Genomic DNA, 16,854 nt, shown 5'->3' on the forward strand with positions numbered 1-16,854 from the left:
CGGAGTGAATATTGTATTATCTTGGGATAATTGGTGGGTATAATGGTCCCTCATGGGACTCGGAACAGCTGACTGCCCCAGGTTGACATGGACATTTGGTCATAAGTATTATGCGAGAAATGATAAACTACTGAGAGGATTCACTGTTAGCCCTACACCTCCACCCCCACATCACAATGCACAATAACACCACAAGACTTATTATATTATTATATATACAAGAATATGACAGGGCCTTTCAGGTGTGCCAATAGAAAATGTCCATCTACCATACTCTAGTACCATCACTCCCTTCATTTCCTCACCTCTCTTTAAGGCATAGAGTCACAAAATATTAACACACACACACACACACACACAGGAACTATACCAGTAGAACATAAACTATACATACAATTTTGAATGAGTACCACAACAGAAAAAGCCTGCTGATGCCTTCTCATAGAGTCAGCCAGCGGAACGTATTTGTGCCGTTCTTGTGCATGCATTTTACTTTTTCGTCTTCCTCAACCTCAGTAACTCCTGGATAGGCATCCCCAGTATAACGTACAATGCACCACTGCCCAATGTGTTCCCTGGTTATGACCTCAGGTCAAGATGGTTCTTCATGGCAATGTGGGGTTGTCTCCTACCATGCTCACCTCTTTCAGCTCCTAGCTTGCACAATCCAGTACACTTCTGTCTGCCTGACAAAGACATGTGTTGTCTCAGTGTTTAATTGTCCCCGGAGAGGTACTAAAGACTTGATGCATTTTCACTGTTTCCTTGACGACAACAAGGGCAGACTAATCATTCATTTCCTTTACTTTTCCCTCAACCTCTTGTTCTCCCACCAAAAAAAAAAAATTCTACTGATGTGCCCATGTTCCCCAGAGTACTTATTTTAGGTGGATAAACCCTGAGGGCATAAACCTTGTTTCACGTAGTGGAGAAGGGTTTCATTTAGTATGAAAGCTTGAAAAAAATTGTATTAACCCATTTTTTCAAAACTTCTTTTTGATCATATCATGGGGCATAAATGGCACCATTTGCTAAGAATGACCCAACCAGTTGAATTATAAGGTTATTTTCTATCAGGTGTTCAACTTATTTTCTACCCAGTTTAAAACTGTCCCCAGATAGAAGAAGCCTTGAAAAATGTTAAAATGGATTGTAAAGCAAAAACAAACAAAGGTACCCGCAGTAATCATTCTTTGAATTTCCAAGGGGTTTATTGTATCTTAGAAATATAATAAGAGTTCCAGACATATGCTGTAAAATCTCAGCAAGCATTTTAATCTCCTCTCAGTTCGATTAAACATCAAATTGACAATGCTTATATCCCCCATTCTGTCAAAAGGGACAAGCTTTTGTTATCTCCTTAATAACAGCAACCTCTTTTATGTGCTGTAGTTCAGTACACACTTTCAACAGTGCACCCTGGCTTCTGTTGCTTCACCCTGGGGAGCAGAGGCAGGCCTATAGTCCGTGGCTGTGGAACTGTCTCTCCCTCCCACTGGACCTTCCACTTGGATTTGCACTGCAAGTTATTTTGATATGATACCAGGCTGCAGTAGCTACACGCTGCAATGCACTGCATAGGATTGTCTTCTCTGTGTCTCTCTAACGTAAACTATTTCTTATTCCTGTTCCCCTTATGTATTCTCCATCTCTACTCAGTCTGCTTCCCTCCTGTTGAGCTATCCTTTATGTCAGCTGCAGTCTGCTTCCCCCACAGTTACTTTGCTCTGGCTTTATATCTCTCCAACTAATAACGCTACACATTCACATACACACTACTAGGCCTATTTATTCATTCAGTCTCCCATGGTGTCACAAAATTATTCCTGAAGGCTAACACAAATCCCCAGCATGGTATAGGAGACACACTTCTCTCCTTCTTTTTCTGAATTCCTCTTCAACATTATAATGAATTGAAAGACTTTATTGTGTCAAATAAAAGAGAATCTTTCCAGTAAAAAGCCTTTTGTGCCAGTGCAATTCTGATCAACTACAAATATGTATTTTCCCAGTGTAGGCTACTGTATTTCAGATAGGGCCTTGACAAAAGATTTTGCATAACTCACAGATTTATCATTCTTTCTGAACCAGCTGAGACATTTCCTGCTGAATGTGGCTAGACCAATCTCAATCAGAAGAAATAAAACAGTGTTGGTGAAGGAAATTATATGAAAGGTAACAACAGTAGGTCACAAAATATCACTGGCACTGTGTAAAAAAAAAAAAGTCTTCCTAATTTATTCGAAAATACTATTAATAAGAGCTGCGATTAGAAGATCTGTAGGCACATCGAGCTACAGGGATTCCTATTTACATAAAGTAGGCCAACTTTGTCTACCAGCTGGTGCACAATGTGATTTTATTGTTTTTTACCTTTTAAAACTTTTATTGTATAATTTTGGTGGACCTTGGATCATAATTGACAAAACGTTTGTCACTGCCACCAGCAGGTTTCAGTTGGAGACTCCTCAAGGGCTCGCCCCTTGCGTCCCGTCTCCGTGGAAACACTAACAAACATGGCGGACTAACTAATGTTGTGAGGAAAAGGAAAAGGAAAAAGTCATTTTCAGAAGATATCTTTCGAAAATAGGGGCAGCCTAGACAAGCAAGGTAACGGCTCCATGTTCGTCAAATGAAATGTTAAACTTAAAATAATATACAGCCTAAATCCAGCATTACTTGTTCCTTAACATAACGTTAGTTGCCACACTTTCTAACGACAGCTTACAGTTTTAGCTAGCTAGCTAACTCAGCGACTATCGAGAAACGACAAGCGAAATTCCATTCAGAAATCAGGTTATTGAATGTTGCCTTACTTTGCGTGAGTGTCAATATAATACACCCCCAAAATACGACTTATCTGCTGCAATTGGCCAGCAGCCAATCTTCAAATTGGCATACAGCTAAACCACAAAACTAAATTGAGCTTTTTTAAATGAAACCAGCAAAAATTCATGTTGACAAGCAACATAAGCTAACGATGACTTTATGCTAACGTTAAGATTGCATACTGAATGATTGAATTAACGCCTAATGTCCCCCGAATGAAGGTGGCTTCCAAACATTCAGTTTAGGTTTGTCTGGTAATATGCACCTGTGTGTTATTCATAAATAAGGTGAAATGGACTTCGAAGACAGGAAAAGTCCATTTGATGTGGCGTCAGACAGGTGTGGAGAGCTGGGTGTCCACCTCAGCACTGATGACGATGAGGACAATGAGGGTGAGTGACAGCTCCTGTTGCTGCCTAGATACCTTTCTTCTCCTTAATTCACAATCTACAAAACTGTCTTTGTTACCTTAGTTTTAAGAGACTCTGAAATCCTCACTTTTAATATTAGAAGGTGGTGCAGGCCAGAAGACCTTTAAAGATGAAGAGGCAGTCCTTTCTTCTGATTTGAAGTGGTTAGAAGAGTTGTATGAGTAAGTGTTTCTTGCTTTTGTGGCTAATATCACAATTACATACTGTAAACAAATTAGCCTCTCAGTATTTAAAACATCAAAACAATGACACTCAAAATGATTAGCAGTATATTTGAATTAGAAAGAATCTATTTCGTCCAGAAGGAATTATTAGGTTTTCTACATCGTAAAACCTCAAGACAAACACATCCAGGCATAATGGTGGTATCATTTTATGTATGTACATAATGCGTAGTTAAACATGCCCCCTTTTCCTAAATGTAATTTCCCATCTGCCTGAAGAGAGGACGATAGTGATATGGATGGCGATGGTGACCTTGCTGTTGCAGCCGTCAATGACAAGAAGAGGAGTTATGCCGAGACAGCACGGATGTTCAAGCTGAGACGAAACCTGGACCAGCTGGACTGCTTTTACCGACAGAAGGAGCACGACGTGCTGAAAGCCAGGTCTGGACCTGGCAATCAACAGACCTCTAGAGCCACAATAGCATCATACTATAGATAGCGATCACTGTGTCTTTCTAGACGCTGTGAATGAAATCTGTACACGTAATGGAAAACCATGCATGTTTTTTTTTAGCGTCTTTTTGTCCCGCTGGTTGCATTGCTAAGTAAAACATATTTTTCACAATTTTCATTTTTTTAGTTTTGGAATGTTTAGTTTCCTTTTTTTTTAGCATTATTCCACAATCCCACGTCTTTCCCCTTTTGCACGCTTCACACAGGGCCAATCATTTCTGTACCAGTTGATACAGCTATTTGCAGGACATCGTTTCAGTTGAGGAGAGTACATTTCCCATAATGTCCTCTCTTCCCACTTTTCTTCCCTCCTTTTTATTTGTCTGCACTGCAAGCCATTAAGTACCAGATGAACTGTGAAATGGTCACCTAAAATGGCTGTCATTTTCCTTTTGCGCAAAACATCAAAGGTCAGTGTGGAGCTGTACTGCGCTCTGATCAAACATGAGTTTAATGGAATCTAAGCACACCTGGCTTTTAACGAATCTAAAGCACTGTACCATTTGCCAAGATTTTCTTTTTTTGACAGTCTTTTCCCGTCACAGGTTGTTCTGTCGCCCACCATTAAACTACAAAAAGAACATTGAGCGATTCAATAGTTGTTTAGGTGTGTGTGTCCTTTCTCAGCTTTTCAATATCTTCATTAGATTACCTTGTTAGCCAACAGAAGTACCTTCCTTTTAATGCATTGGCTGCAAGGAAATCCATTAGCCTAATGCTCTGAGGGCATTGCACTTTAACTGCCTTGAACGTTTTCTGTCCGATTGGCTTTAATCTGGATTACTTTTCTTGTCTCTGTTATTTATTTTTATTTTTTTCCAGAGAAGAGCTTAAACTCTGTCGTCAGAACGTTGAAAGTTTGCTGGAGCAAAGGGATAAATTGGAGAAAGACATTGAGCAACAGAGAGCAGAAGACAACAGGTGAGTTCAGAATTTACAAACCGTTACTGGTCTGTACCTCATATTCATATACAGTATGAGAGGTTTCTGTTTTGCCCTACCCCGTGTATTCTACTCTTTGTTTATTTTATTCTGCAGTGTGGCAGTGTTTCGTTTGCGAGCCCAGCATAAGAATCTGTGTCAAAAGTTGCAGTGTGAGGAGGAGTTGGAGGCCCACATCAGCACTGGGCTGAAGCAACAAAAGTAAGTCCGAAAGGAAAATGGTAACAATAAAGTCTTGTTCTGACAGGCTTTACTACAGCATAACAAATACAGCTTCCCCATTTATCTCAGTGGTACTGCTGCATTTACTCTGGGGGAGCAAACACAGAATACACAATATATATATATATATATATATATATATATATATATATATATATATATATATATATATATATATATATATATATTAGAAACCAGTAGGCAGTTTTTAGGTGTCCCATAGATCCTGTATTTAGTATTTAGATCTAGTATCCATTGATCTTGTATTTCAACATCTCAACACAACCTGAAACAACATCTATATTAGGAATCCTTTTAGTCAGAAAGCCTGGTTACTTAACATTTTGTGCATCTGAATCACAGTGGTAAATGCTGTAAAGATCTGTCTTCGAGGTTGATATGCAAGGAAAGTTTTGCATTTGTTATGTTGGACTTTATAATACATATACTGAATATAATATGAAAAGAAAAGAAGGAGAAAATATTGTGTTGTGGGGTAGTTTCACTCATTTAAAATAAAATAAAAACAAACCATAGGGAATCCTGCCTCATACTGTTTTAACAAACTGCTAGTTTTCCTCTTATGGTCTGAATAGCTGTTTTGTAGCCTTTTTAATAATCACCCATTACGTGTTTGCCTCTTAAACCAAACAATTCAGTTGAGTGATCTAGTCTTAATCATGATTTAAATGAAAACTACAGATTCAAATCAGCATTGTGCTTCAAAACCCCATTGAAGTGTAGCTTCTTACCTACTACAGTAACTGACTGTAGTGGTAGATAAAATACACCACTAGTCAGCATTACTAATTTCATGTTCTATCTACATCCATCTCACTTTACATCTTGGCTCCTCAGAATGGAGCTGAGTGAGGTGGAGGTGGAGCTTGGCAGGTTCTCATCACTCCGGCAGGAGGTGCAAGAGGAGGAGCGGGTCTTCCAGGTCCATAAGAACCAGAAGGCAGCGACAAGGCTGCAGCAGGAGAGGAAAGCCAGCCAGAACCTGCAACTCAAAATGCAGCATCTCAGGGAGTAGGGAAAACAACCCTCCTTTCCATTCACACTGTATTCTGTGTGTGTGTGTGTGTGTGTGTCCAAAACCTGGGTATTCAGTATACTTGTGGGGTCTTGACAGCTTTGTGGGGCCAACATGGTGTGTGTGACAAACAACTTCTGCTCTGTTGTGCAAACAAAATGATTGATCTTACATTATAAACAATTATTAATTTGTGCACTGAAGTGAAATTAAATGCAACATAGTGTCTTGTATATTCAAAGGACTGGTATCTTTCATCTCTCCTATGAACTATTGTTTGTCCTGTAGAAATGTGCTATGACATTGTTTTATCGATTCATTTTATGATAACCCCGTGTGTAGGTTATATTAACCTTATAAGTGTTTGTGATTGTGTTCTGATAGTAAACAGGCAGCCATGCTGAGGAAGGAGGAAGCTGAATGTCAGAGGAAAATTGAAGAAGGCCAGGCGAGCCGCAAGACAGCTGCCAAGTACTTAAAAGAGACCATTAAAAGGTAATCAGCTTTTAAGACAATGTATAGGGCTTAGACTAGAACAAGAATATGGTGTATGTGTAGAGTTGACACATCCTTTTGAACACTCATACTGGCAAAATATAATACAACCAAGCCTGACAGGATACTTTTATAGAGCTCAAATTCAAAACAAAAAACTGAAAGTGAATAGTTGATGTAAAAATCAGAGAAAAAGTGATGTGCATGAAATGTAGGTTTTGGTCTGGTCTATATATAGTCTATGGTGAGAGTAGGTTTATGTGACTTTGACTGGTCACCCCTTAACAGAAGGGTCTTGTTGCCAATTGAAGCAAGAGTTTTGGACATCCAATACAGTCATCTTAGGTCCACCTCAAAGCCTTAAAGAGACAGTTCGCCCCAAAGTCAACGATACATATTTTTCCTCTTACCGGTTATGCTATCTATTAATCTAGATTGGTTTGGTGTGAGTTGTCCAGTGTTGAAGCAATCAACCGTGGAGATGTCTGTCTTCTCTCCAATGAAATGAACTAAATGACTATTGGCTTAGTGCTGAGCCAAACAGTGTTTTCTATCAGTATTTACCACCTAAAAGCTAAAGTGAAGGGTCTTGTTGCACTCAGAGCCAGGGTTATAGAGAATACAATATTTTTCTAAGTTATAATGATTGACCTCAATGTTGACTAGCTCCTGGAAGTTTCAGTCCCAAGCAGTAACATGATATTTGTTTTTCTCTCTGTCGCTGTATATGAGCATTTGCATGCTTTATGATTGTACCCTTTTCATTCAGGATGCGTCAGCGAGAGGCTGAGAAGGAGCAAGAGAACAGGAAATTACTGGAAAAGAGGATACAGGCTGTCAAGTCACTGAAATCTAACATAGCAGCCACTCAAGTGAGTAACCGTACCCACCCATGCTGATACTGTAGCATTATGGGTGTTGCTTTAGCAGTGATGACAAACACAGACTGTAGCGCTATGTATTATTAACATTTTCTATAGCTATCATATCTATAGAGCATTATAAGATTATTATTATAATTATAATTATTATAGATTATAAAGATTAGGTGTGCAACCTTTTAAGTACACGCCATATTTAGTGATGCATTATATACCCATAAAGCTTTAAAGACATGGTAATAACACTTTGCCTACTTTGATTTGTGCCAAAATGGCACACATGTAACCGTACAGTTAATTGCTTATAATAACTGAATGTCATTCTGATGTTTGTCTAATTATTATTATTGCAGCCAAGTGTCTTAATTGTGTCATAATGCATTTCCAGCAAAGGACCATCAATTGAAGTTATTACTTCTAGTATGAACACATTGTTAACATTTAGGAATAATCATTAACAATTAAACGTTATGAAAGAACCTTTTTGTAATGTGCATCATGAGTATTATAAGTGTAAGTGTATAGAAGTCATAAGTGATAAGTATATATGTGCTTTTTAATTCACCATTTGCCTTTTAAGCTAACCAATTAAATGGAACCCAGCAGATGCTTCTTCCTTAAGTGACCAGGGTATCCATGAAAACTTGGAACTTCAGTTACATTGACATTCATTTAAGAGCACAAATTTTGATGATTTAGGGGAGGGGCCAGGCACAGAATGGTTCAAAAACCCTATGAGAAAACAAGGTAGAAATGGAGTGACCCATCCTGGAGGAAGCGCGGGGACCCCGTCTGGAGCCAGGCCCAGATGGAGGGCTCGTCAGCAAGCGTCTGGTTTGCCAGTAAGGATGGGACGTTGTTTACCTCGACTGAGGAGGTAATAGGGTGGTAGAAGTAGCACTTTAAGGAACTTCTAAATCCAGCTAATACGCCCTCTATGGTAGAGGCAGAGCTGGAGGATGATGGAGGATTGTTGTCAATTTCCCTGGTGGAAGTCGCTGATGTAGGTAAAACTCCACAGTGACAAAGCCCCAGGTATTGATGAGATCCGTCCAGAAATGCTGAAAACTCTGGGTGTGGAGGGGCTGTCTTGGTTGACACGTCTCTTCAACATTGCATGGAAGTCTGGGACAGTGCCTAAGGAGTGGCAGACCCCCTGGGAGACACTGTGGGAGGGGTTGCGGGAGCATCCGCCAGTGCTGCACTTTGTCCCCAATATTGTTTGTAGTATTTATGGACAGGATATCGATGCGTAGTTTGGGTGGGGAGGGGTTGCAGTTTGGTGGGCTGGGGATCTCATCACTGCTTTTTGCAGATGATGTGGTCCTGATGGCATCATCGGCCTGTGACCTTCAGCACTCACTGGGTCGGTTCTCAGCAGGAAACCTATGGAGTGACTTCTTTAGGTAGGGAATGTGTCCTTACCCCAAGTGAAGGAGTTTAAATACCTTGGGGTCTTGTTTCCGAGTGAAGGGACAATGAAGCGGGAGATTGTTGGGAGAATCTGCGCAGTGTTTGCGGTATTACATTAAATATATCGCACCGTTGTGATGAAAAGAGAGCTGAGCCAGAAGGCAAAGCTCTCAATCTACCGGTCAGTTTTTATTCCTACCTTCACCTATGGTCATGAAGGCTGGGTCATGACTGAAAGAACGAGATCCACGGCACAAGCGGCCAAAATGGGTTTCCTCAGGAGGACGGCTGGCGTCTCCCTTAGAGATAGGTTGAGAAGTACAGTCATCTGTGAGGAGCTTGGAGTAGAGCTGCTGCTCCTTCACGTTGAAAGGAGCCAGTTAAGGTGGTTCGGGCATCTGTAAGGATGCTTCCTGCACCTTCCTAGGGAGGTGTTCCAGTCACGTCCAGCTGGTAGGAGAACTCTGGGAAGACCCAGGACTAGGTGGAGGGATTATATCTCCAACCTGGTGTGGGAATGCCTCGGGATCCTCCATTTGGAGCTGGTTGATATGGCTCAGGAAAGGGAAGTTTGGAGTCCCCTCCTAGAGCTGCTCCCCCCGCAACCCAATACCTGATAAGCGGATGGAGATGGATGGATGGATGGAAATTTAGAATGTATGTTTTACATTTAAGGGCATGAATTACTCACTTGTTGGCACAAGATATGTGCTTGTATCATAACACCTAATGGGCTCTGTAGTTTTTACAGTATGAGTACCAGTGTTTTTAATGCGATACTTTATGTCCTATGCATAAGAATATTGAACATGTATAACTTGTTGAAGTTGCAAAGTTTTACATTGCCAAACACTGTATTGTACATACTTTAATTAGGAAGCCAAAGGAAATCATCATACATTTCTGTCATTAGGACCCAGATTTGTTTATTCTAGCCACTCCAAACATGTTCTCCTCCTAGCGAGGAGCAGAAACCACATTTTCATTTGATTGTCATTACACCCCCTCATGTGTCTTCCAATTCAACATTCAACAGATACATTTCCTACTTCAGGAGAAAATCCCTCTGTGATAATCATCTTTCCTACTTCAAATGATGATGAACTCTTTATAAGGCTCAAATATGATGTGGTCAAATATAGCTCTATTAATCTTATGGTATTTCTTTAGGAGAGCTTACGGGTCAATCAAAGCAGAGCCAAAGCAAACACCCACAAGAAAGAGCAGCGACAGAGACAACTGAGAGAATCCCTTCAGGCCCAAGGAATCAACAGTATCAAGCATATGTACCAACAGAAACAACTAGAGGAGTTAAAACGAAAACAAGAGTAGGTCCTCTCCTCTCCTCTTCTCTCCCACATGCATGCTCTCCACTCCCACTCCATGCAGCAGAGTGTGGGTGTTTTCTCTCGCTGTGTGCTGAAAAATACATGACCGTATTTCACTATATTGCAGTGTTGTTGATTTGCCTTTCTCAGGGAATTTGAGGACAGGCAGAAGTCAAATAGAGTGGAGATTGTCTCAAAAATCCTTCAGGAGGAACAGCTGGTAAAGAACAGAAAGAGGCACCAGGCACGGCTGCCTAAACCGACAACCACTGACAAGTACCCATCTCTGGGGAGAGCAAGAGAGAAGATACTTTACTACCTGGATCCCAGCCCCCCATCAGCCACCAAGGAGAGTGCCACAATTGTGAGTGGCTCATTACATCGGAGGTGACATTTGTAAAATGACTGTGTGAAGCCATCAAGGGCATTTTGAACAATTATGACCCAATGTGTGTGTGCGTTTGTCCAGCAGTTAAGACAGTTCAATGACAGCAGCAGCTCACCGTCAGCTTCCTCTGATGTGGAGGACCTGCGAGAAACCATGCACCAGGAAGTGGACGACCAGAGCCTTGCCGACAGCCTGGCTGAGCCTGAGTTCTCCGGGCTATGGGACCAAAACTACAAGGTGCAATAAACAACAGCCACTACCATTCAAAAGCAAATCCCTGAAAGCTTCTCAATTTAAACACCCATAAATCATGTCCCATTTACAGTACAGCACGTTGTATAAAGACCTCCACTGAAAGCCAACATTTACTAGGAATTTAGCATAGCAGGTTCGATGTAAATAACAAAGCTGATTCATCGGAATTCTAGTTCACTGATTTAATCAGGCTGGCTGAAACCTGGTTGAGGTTGCATAGGTAGGAATGGGGACAATACACAGGTTCAGTTGCCTGTAGCTCTGCCTTTGGCTTGTTATTGTGTTTAAATAAACACAGGTGTCAGTTTTTGTGGATAGGGAAACTAGTGAGAGATGTCTTCATTGAACAATAGCACAGTCTGTCTTAACCCTTCCAGGTCAATAATCAGGCCGCAGTGATTGGCAATCCAAGTTTCTAAGGGCTTGTACTGATATTGTTAGATAAGGGAAGGCAGCTTTGTTTGTATAGCGCATTTCAGCAACAGGGCAATTCAAAGTGCTTTACATAAAAATATTAAAATAAGTTACAGTGCAGTACAAGAAATGAAACATTAAAGAGCAGTTAAAAATAGTCAAAATAAATTATAAAAATAAAAGTGACATTGCAGTTTAAGAAATTAAACATTACAGAGCAGTTAAAAGCAGATGAAATAGCAGATTCCAGATCAGGTATGAGACAGTGTACAAGCCGCTGCCCCACACACACGTTATCGGGGCGCATTTACCATTTTGTGGAAACCCAAACTTCAGGGACCAATAAGGTAGGTGCTCTATACAGACAGAACCATATGTCTTTACCATCTCATCCATCCACCAGGGGCCCAGTAGGATCATGTGACTTTGTACTCTGGTTACCCATAACCAAGAGTGGAAGTACTTCTCTTTACTCTACAATATAGTATTCACTATAAGGTTTAGTTTAATCATGGAAAACTTTGCAAAAATCCTGAACAGCTCCAACTGTTTCTTGTAGATTTTACCATGAAATCTATGTCACACCCACGTTGGAGAAATTCTCAGACATATGTTTGTTTCCTGTTCAGAAATACCCCCAGAATGGCCACAACCCTAATCTCACAAATTGTTAACAAAAACAACCCAAATGGTACCAAGTCACTCAGTTCACTTCAATATTTGTTTCAGCCAACAATAATGATATTTTCCCCTTTTTGTTGCTTAATCAATGAACCATTTTATTCCTCCAATATCTTATGCACCACGGGCCCCGCAGGATCATTTGACTTTGTACTCTTGTTACTCAGAGCTTTTCTGTTTGCATCACTGTTTGCATTAAAAGTGGCAGAGTTTACATTAGGCATGTAGGCAATTAGTGCTGAAAAATTTGTTGATTCATTGATTAATCAATCAACATAATTATTTAAATTTATATTAAATTATTAACAGTTTTTTCTGCTCTGTTAAAAGTTATGTATTAGGCAAAATGTTTGAAAGTCTTTACATTTTACTGTTGGATGTTCCTGTAGAGTTAATGTCCTTGGTTTGGACTGTCAGACAAAACAGTCTTTAAAGACATCACCAGGGAATCCTGGAAATTGTATTGTTGACGTTTTTTCTGTTTTCTGTTTTCATGTTTGATGGATTTAACGATTAATTCATTAGTGAAAAAAAATTATAAATAATGAACCAAAAGTTATATGTAACATAATATAATGGATATAACAATAATATAACCATTCCAACATATAAATGTTATACTGTATGGCGCTCAAATTCTTAAAGATGGAGATTTGTGGTATTTTGTTGGCGGTTCTATTTGTGTGTTTCCAGCAGCTGGACCTTCATAGTTGGAGTAACTGTATTGTTTGTACCCCAAGTCTGAATCTGTGTTCAGAACCTGCTCGCCACATGTGGTTTTCAATACCACAGAAAGCTGTACGGTGACTTGATGGAGGTTTGACTTCACCTATTGCCCGCAGCTCTTTTCCTAACTGTGGCTGCTAGTTTCACATATCCTCCCCTGCAAAATGATCCCTGGCTAAACTAATAATCCATTAAAAAATACCATTAGAAGGATAAAGCTGGTACTACGACTACTCTTACTACTGAAAACAGTTATAAAGAAAATGTTTGTTTTTTACTTGTTACTACTATAATAGAAGTATCATACTAATATCTGTAACCTGAGTTAGACATTAGCATAACGTGCAATGAATGCCTGTAGGCAACTAGCACTGACTAAGTTCTACAGTACATATGTAATCAATCAAACACCGTCACCACAGTGTTGCACAACAGGGATAGCACTGATTCCGCATTTTTTTTTTAAATCTGAAGATGAAGTGCCTTGCTCAAGAGCTGCTCTGTGGTAGTGGCTGATAGAAGCAGGACTGTCTCTAACTCACTCCCATGGAGGTGAGTTGGCTATCTGTCTCATCCAGCCCTCCACACACTTAAAATGTGGGGCGACAGGCATCACTTCTCATTGTGCTGGTGCCTTTGAGGCCTCAGAGCGAGTGCGGTGCTACAGCTCAGAGCTGTGAGCAAGAGACAAGTCGAGTGGAAGCGATCTCTCCTCCTAACATGCAGATCTGACTCATTCCCTCATCAACGGCTACTTCTCAACACAGTAATGGCTAGTGCGTTATATGAGCACAGCAATGTAACAAAGCTAATAAGATGATTCATGAAGGGGAGAATAATGAGGAAATGTCAGTTCACTTCAAGTGCTTTACAATACAGAAAGAATAGAGCAGGGATAACATGTCAAAACCAGAAAAAGTGTAGTATTTTGAAACCTTTTAACACACAATTTACCTCTTTTGTTTCTCCTTAGTAGCCTAAATGTTGGAAAATTCATGTTATTCAACACTGTCTGACACAGCACGTCATGTATTCTGTTTCAGCTTGTTCCGACCAGGACCTGTTGTCAACCCTCAGTACTTGTTTGGCTCTATCTAAAAGGTGTTGCTAGCACCATGTATGAAAATTGTCCAGTACCAAAGTACAAGTATTGATGATATACTATTATACCTCTGCCTTTTAAAAACACTTTGTTATTTATTTTTTGCATTGTTTTAATCTCATAATAGAATTTAATAATGCTAAATTAAATGATAATGACACCTTATGACATATGATGCATATTTACATCACAATTTAATTTGTAGGATATCACATTCCGTTCTTGTTTATGCATTATAAAGGATAAAATCAAAAGAAAAAAAATAGAACTAAACAAACTGACAAGTAAACATTGTTTCTTTTTTTTAAACTTTATCACAGAAAGTTCAGTTTAGGATTTAGTTTCTTTTAGGATGGAATAATAATAATAATAATAATAATAAATTGAATTTGTATAGCACTTTTCCCTTAAAGTCGCTTTACAGAGTAGAAACAGTATGTAGGATGTAGGTCTTTTAATGACAGCAAATTTAGATTTTGTTGTTACGGTGTGCTTTGGTGTGAGTCTTTATTATAGTAATTATTTATTACTTAGCCAGCTGTTGCTTCCCTGTGTGGTTACAGATGCTTTTGAATGAGAAAACAACATTGGTGCAGATGGAAGTAAAGCAGGAAGAACTAGCAGTGGCCAGTGGAAAGCTCAGCATTCCTCCTAAAAAGGTTCATGGAAAGGAGCTGAAAGGGCCTCCATTCATCAGTAAACCAGAGGTCATCTTGTTTAAGGTACCACACTACTGGTTCTGTAGAATGCACATCCTTAAAAGACTTGTCATAAGAATACAAAGAATGCACGATGAATACTAATAAACTTGTGCGTAATGTGCATTTTTCCTCTTGAAAAATGTCTAATTAACAGTGGATTTTTGATCTTTTGTTGAAACATTTTAGACTAACATTAAGGTGGTTGTTCTGTTTTAGGACTTTGAAGTGGGGAAGCTGTATAAGAAGAAAATTGTCCTGACTAACATCAGCTACGTTACCAACCACTGCAAGCTTCTCGGTGTGTCTGCCCATCTGAAGGATTTTATGTCTATCAAGTAAGAGTTCTCTAAACACACACAACGGAAGTGGCCATGGTACACTGCACGTGGGACAAAAAGTGGGCCAGGAATACGTGATTGAAAGCTCTCAATAAATGTGAATAATGGCAAGAATGCTTAATTCTGCTGAGCACAACACATTTAATGCATACAATTGCTGGTTCTCCCCTTTATTAGGCTCTAAAAATAAACATGACTTTCAATTCTTTTGTTGCTACTTTAATAAGGTAATTAGGACATGAAAATGTTCCAGTTTGGATGAAGGTATGCTGTTTCTAGAGCTAGGTGTTTACAACAATTCTTTAAACTCACCACATGTTGGACAGCTCTATTAAACACATTGAAACTAAAGCTGTCAATCAATTTAAATATTTAATTGTGTTTAATCGTATGCGATCCATAGTTAACTCTCGATTAATAACAATTTAATCACAGTTTTTTTTATCTGTTCTAAAAGTACTTTTTAAGGGATATTTTTCAAGATTTGTATTCTTTTATCAACATGGTAGCGGACAAATATGCTTGCTTTATGCAAATGTTTGTTATAATTGCAACAATCCAAAGCAATGACAAATACGGTCTAGAATATTCTCCGGAATAACCTCAATGGTACTATGTGCTCAAAAAATATGCTGAAAGCATATCACGGCAAACTCAAGCCCAACAAGCAACAGCAGATGGGCCCATTCAATGCAACCACTTCTTGTCATTTTAAAAGACAACAGAGTGGACATAAAAGCAAAGCCTGTCCTCCCACATATGGACCATCGTGGATCACCAAGATCACAGCTCTCTTATGAGCCTCAGCTCAGTGAGTCAGTCTACATCTCTGCTATCTCCCCTCTCTCAGCCTGCCAGCAGAGACCACAGGCAGGGCAGAGATGCGTTGTTCTCCAGGTCACTCACTGTATCTCACTTTCCTATCAGATCCCCCATGACTTGATTTGGTTTCTTCGTCTCTCTTCTTTCATGCATGACTGAGTGAAGAGTCTCCCAGGCTACAGCAGTGTAAGCTGGAAACTACTGATGCCATTCTAAAGCCTGCATGCTGGACCGCTTGTCTGAACATATCACCTTCTAGTTTTTGATCTTAACTCACATGTATGCACTTTCTTAAAAAAAACAAAAACAAAACAGCTGTACAGTATAATGTACATTACACCCACTAAACTCCCTTTCTTTCATTTTACTTAAACAACAGTACACTTAATCTCTCTTCACAGTTTTCATGATATAAAATATTTTGAAGGTATTGAAAAGCAAATTACAGTAATTATATTTATAGACCTTCTAACAACATGTGCTGCCTGCTGTTAGTTTTTCACATTAGGTTATTTAGTACTTCATTACTAGATAAACAAAATCTGCAATTTCTTCCATTATGACAAAGCTTGTTTGTCACTCTACTCATTATTCACTGACACATTACAATCGGGGGCTTGCTGGCACAACTTCCCAAAACCCTGACATTTTAGTAATTTGGAAGTTTATATAATTTGTTACTGGCAGAATCTAAACTCACCAGCTGGTACCTAATCTTCTTGGGGATTTATAAGGTAGGGGGAAATTGGCCCGGTAACAATTAAAACAATCAAAGAAATGCCCAAGATTAAAAAAATAATATAAGACGTTATAAAAGGATACGATAAATGTTATACCATCCTTAGAGAATACTACTGCAAACCATAAATCACATATTCAACTGTTGTATCACCAACTACCATGTCTGCAGCAAGATAACAACATAGAAGTGTTGGGATAATAATACTGAACAAAATTCTAAATGCAACACTTATGTTTTTGCCCCCATTTTTCATGAGCTGAACTCAAAGTTCTTAAAGAAAGAAGACTTTTTCTACGTACAGAAAAGGTTTATTTCTCTCAAATAAACAAGAAAATCCATTCACCTCACAGCTGTGGCATATCAATAGTGGCTTTTTAGTGTGAACGGCCTAAGGCACACCTGTGCAATAATCATGCTGTCTAATCAAC

General features: G+C 39.3%; 1 protein-coding gene and 1 long non-coding RNA gene across 7 annotated transcripts in view; both read left to right on the forward strand.

Annotated features, from left to right (window-relative positions):
* The first annotated feature begins 2,382 nt into the window (after positions 1 to 2,382).
* cfap74 (cilia and flagella associated protein 74) overlaps positions 2,383 to 16,854 on the forward strand; it is a 49,699-nt gene continuing 35,227 nt past the window's right edge. For 3 of the 6 annotated variants that reach the window (XR_004657260.1, XM_034876527.1, XM_034876530.1), the window contains exons 1-14: positions 2,383 to 2,610; positions 3,117 to 3,221; positions 3,340 to 3,421; positions 3,704 to 3,868; positions 4,763 to 4,861; positions 4,979 to 5,083; positions 5,963 to 6,136; positions 6,525 to 6,635; positions 7,405 to 7,507; positions 10,100 to 10,257; positions 10,408 to 10,621; positions 10,727 to 10,882; positions 14,387 to 14,545; positions 14,741 to 14,859. Coding sequence is in view for 5 of the 6 variants with exons in the window: in XM_034876527.1 (XP_034732418.1) it covers positions 3,122 to 3,221; positions 3,340 to 3,421; positions 3,704 to 3,868; positions 4,763 to 4,861; positions 4,979 to 5,083; positions 5,963 to 6,136; positions 6,525 to 6,635; positions 7,405 to 7,507; positions 10,100 to 10,257; positions 10,408 to 10,621; positions 10,727 to 10,882; positions 14,387 to 14,545; positions 14,741 to 14,859 (1,745 nt within the window). In the remaining variant the exon portion in view is untranslated. The remainder of the gene's footprint in view (positions 2,611 to 3,116; positions 3,222 to 3,339; positions 3,422 to 3,703; positions 3,869 to 4,762; positions 4,862 to 4,978; positions 5,084 to 5,962; positions 6,137 to 6,524; positions 6,636 to 7,404; positions 7,508 to 10,099; positions 10,258 to 10,407; positions 10,622 to 10,726; positions 10,883 to 14,386; positions 14,546 to 14,740; positions 14,860 to 16,854) is intronic. The other 3 variants (XM_034876529.1, XM_034876531.1, XM_034876532.1) reach the window with 3 other exon arrangements.
* Positions 11,667 to 11,931, forward strand: LOC117947567. Its single transcript, XR_004657266.1, has 2 exons — positions 11,667 to 11,734; positions 11,769 to 11,931. It is a non-coding gene; the product is annotated as an uncharacterized LOC117947567 (long non-coding RNA).

Source organism: Etheostoma cragini, chromosome 7 (genome assembly GCF_013103735.1).
Source record: "Etheostoma cragini isolate CJK2018 chromosome 7, CSU_Ecrag_1.0, whole genome shotgun sequence".
NCBI classification, from domain to species: Eukaryota; Metazoa; Chordata; class Actinopteri; order Perciformes; family Percidae; genus Etheostoma; species Etheostoma cragini.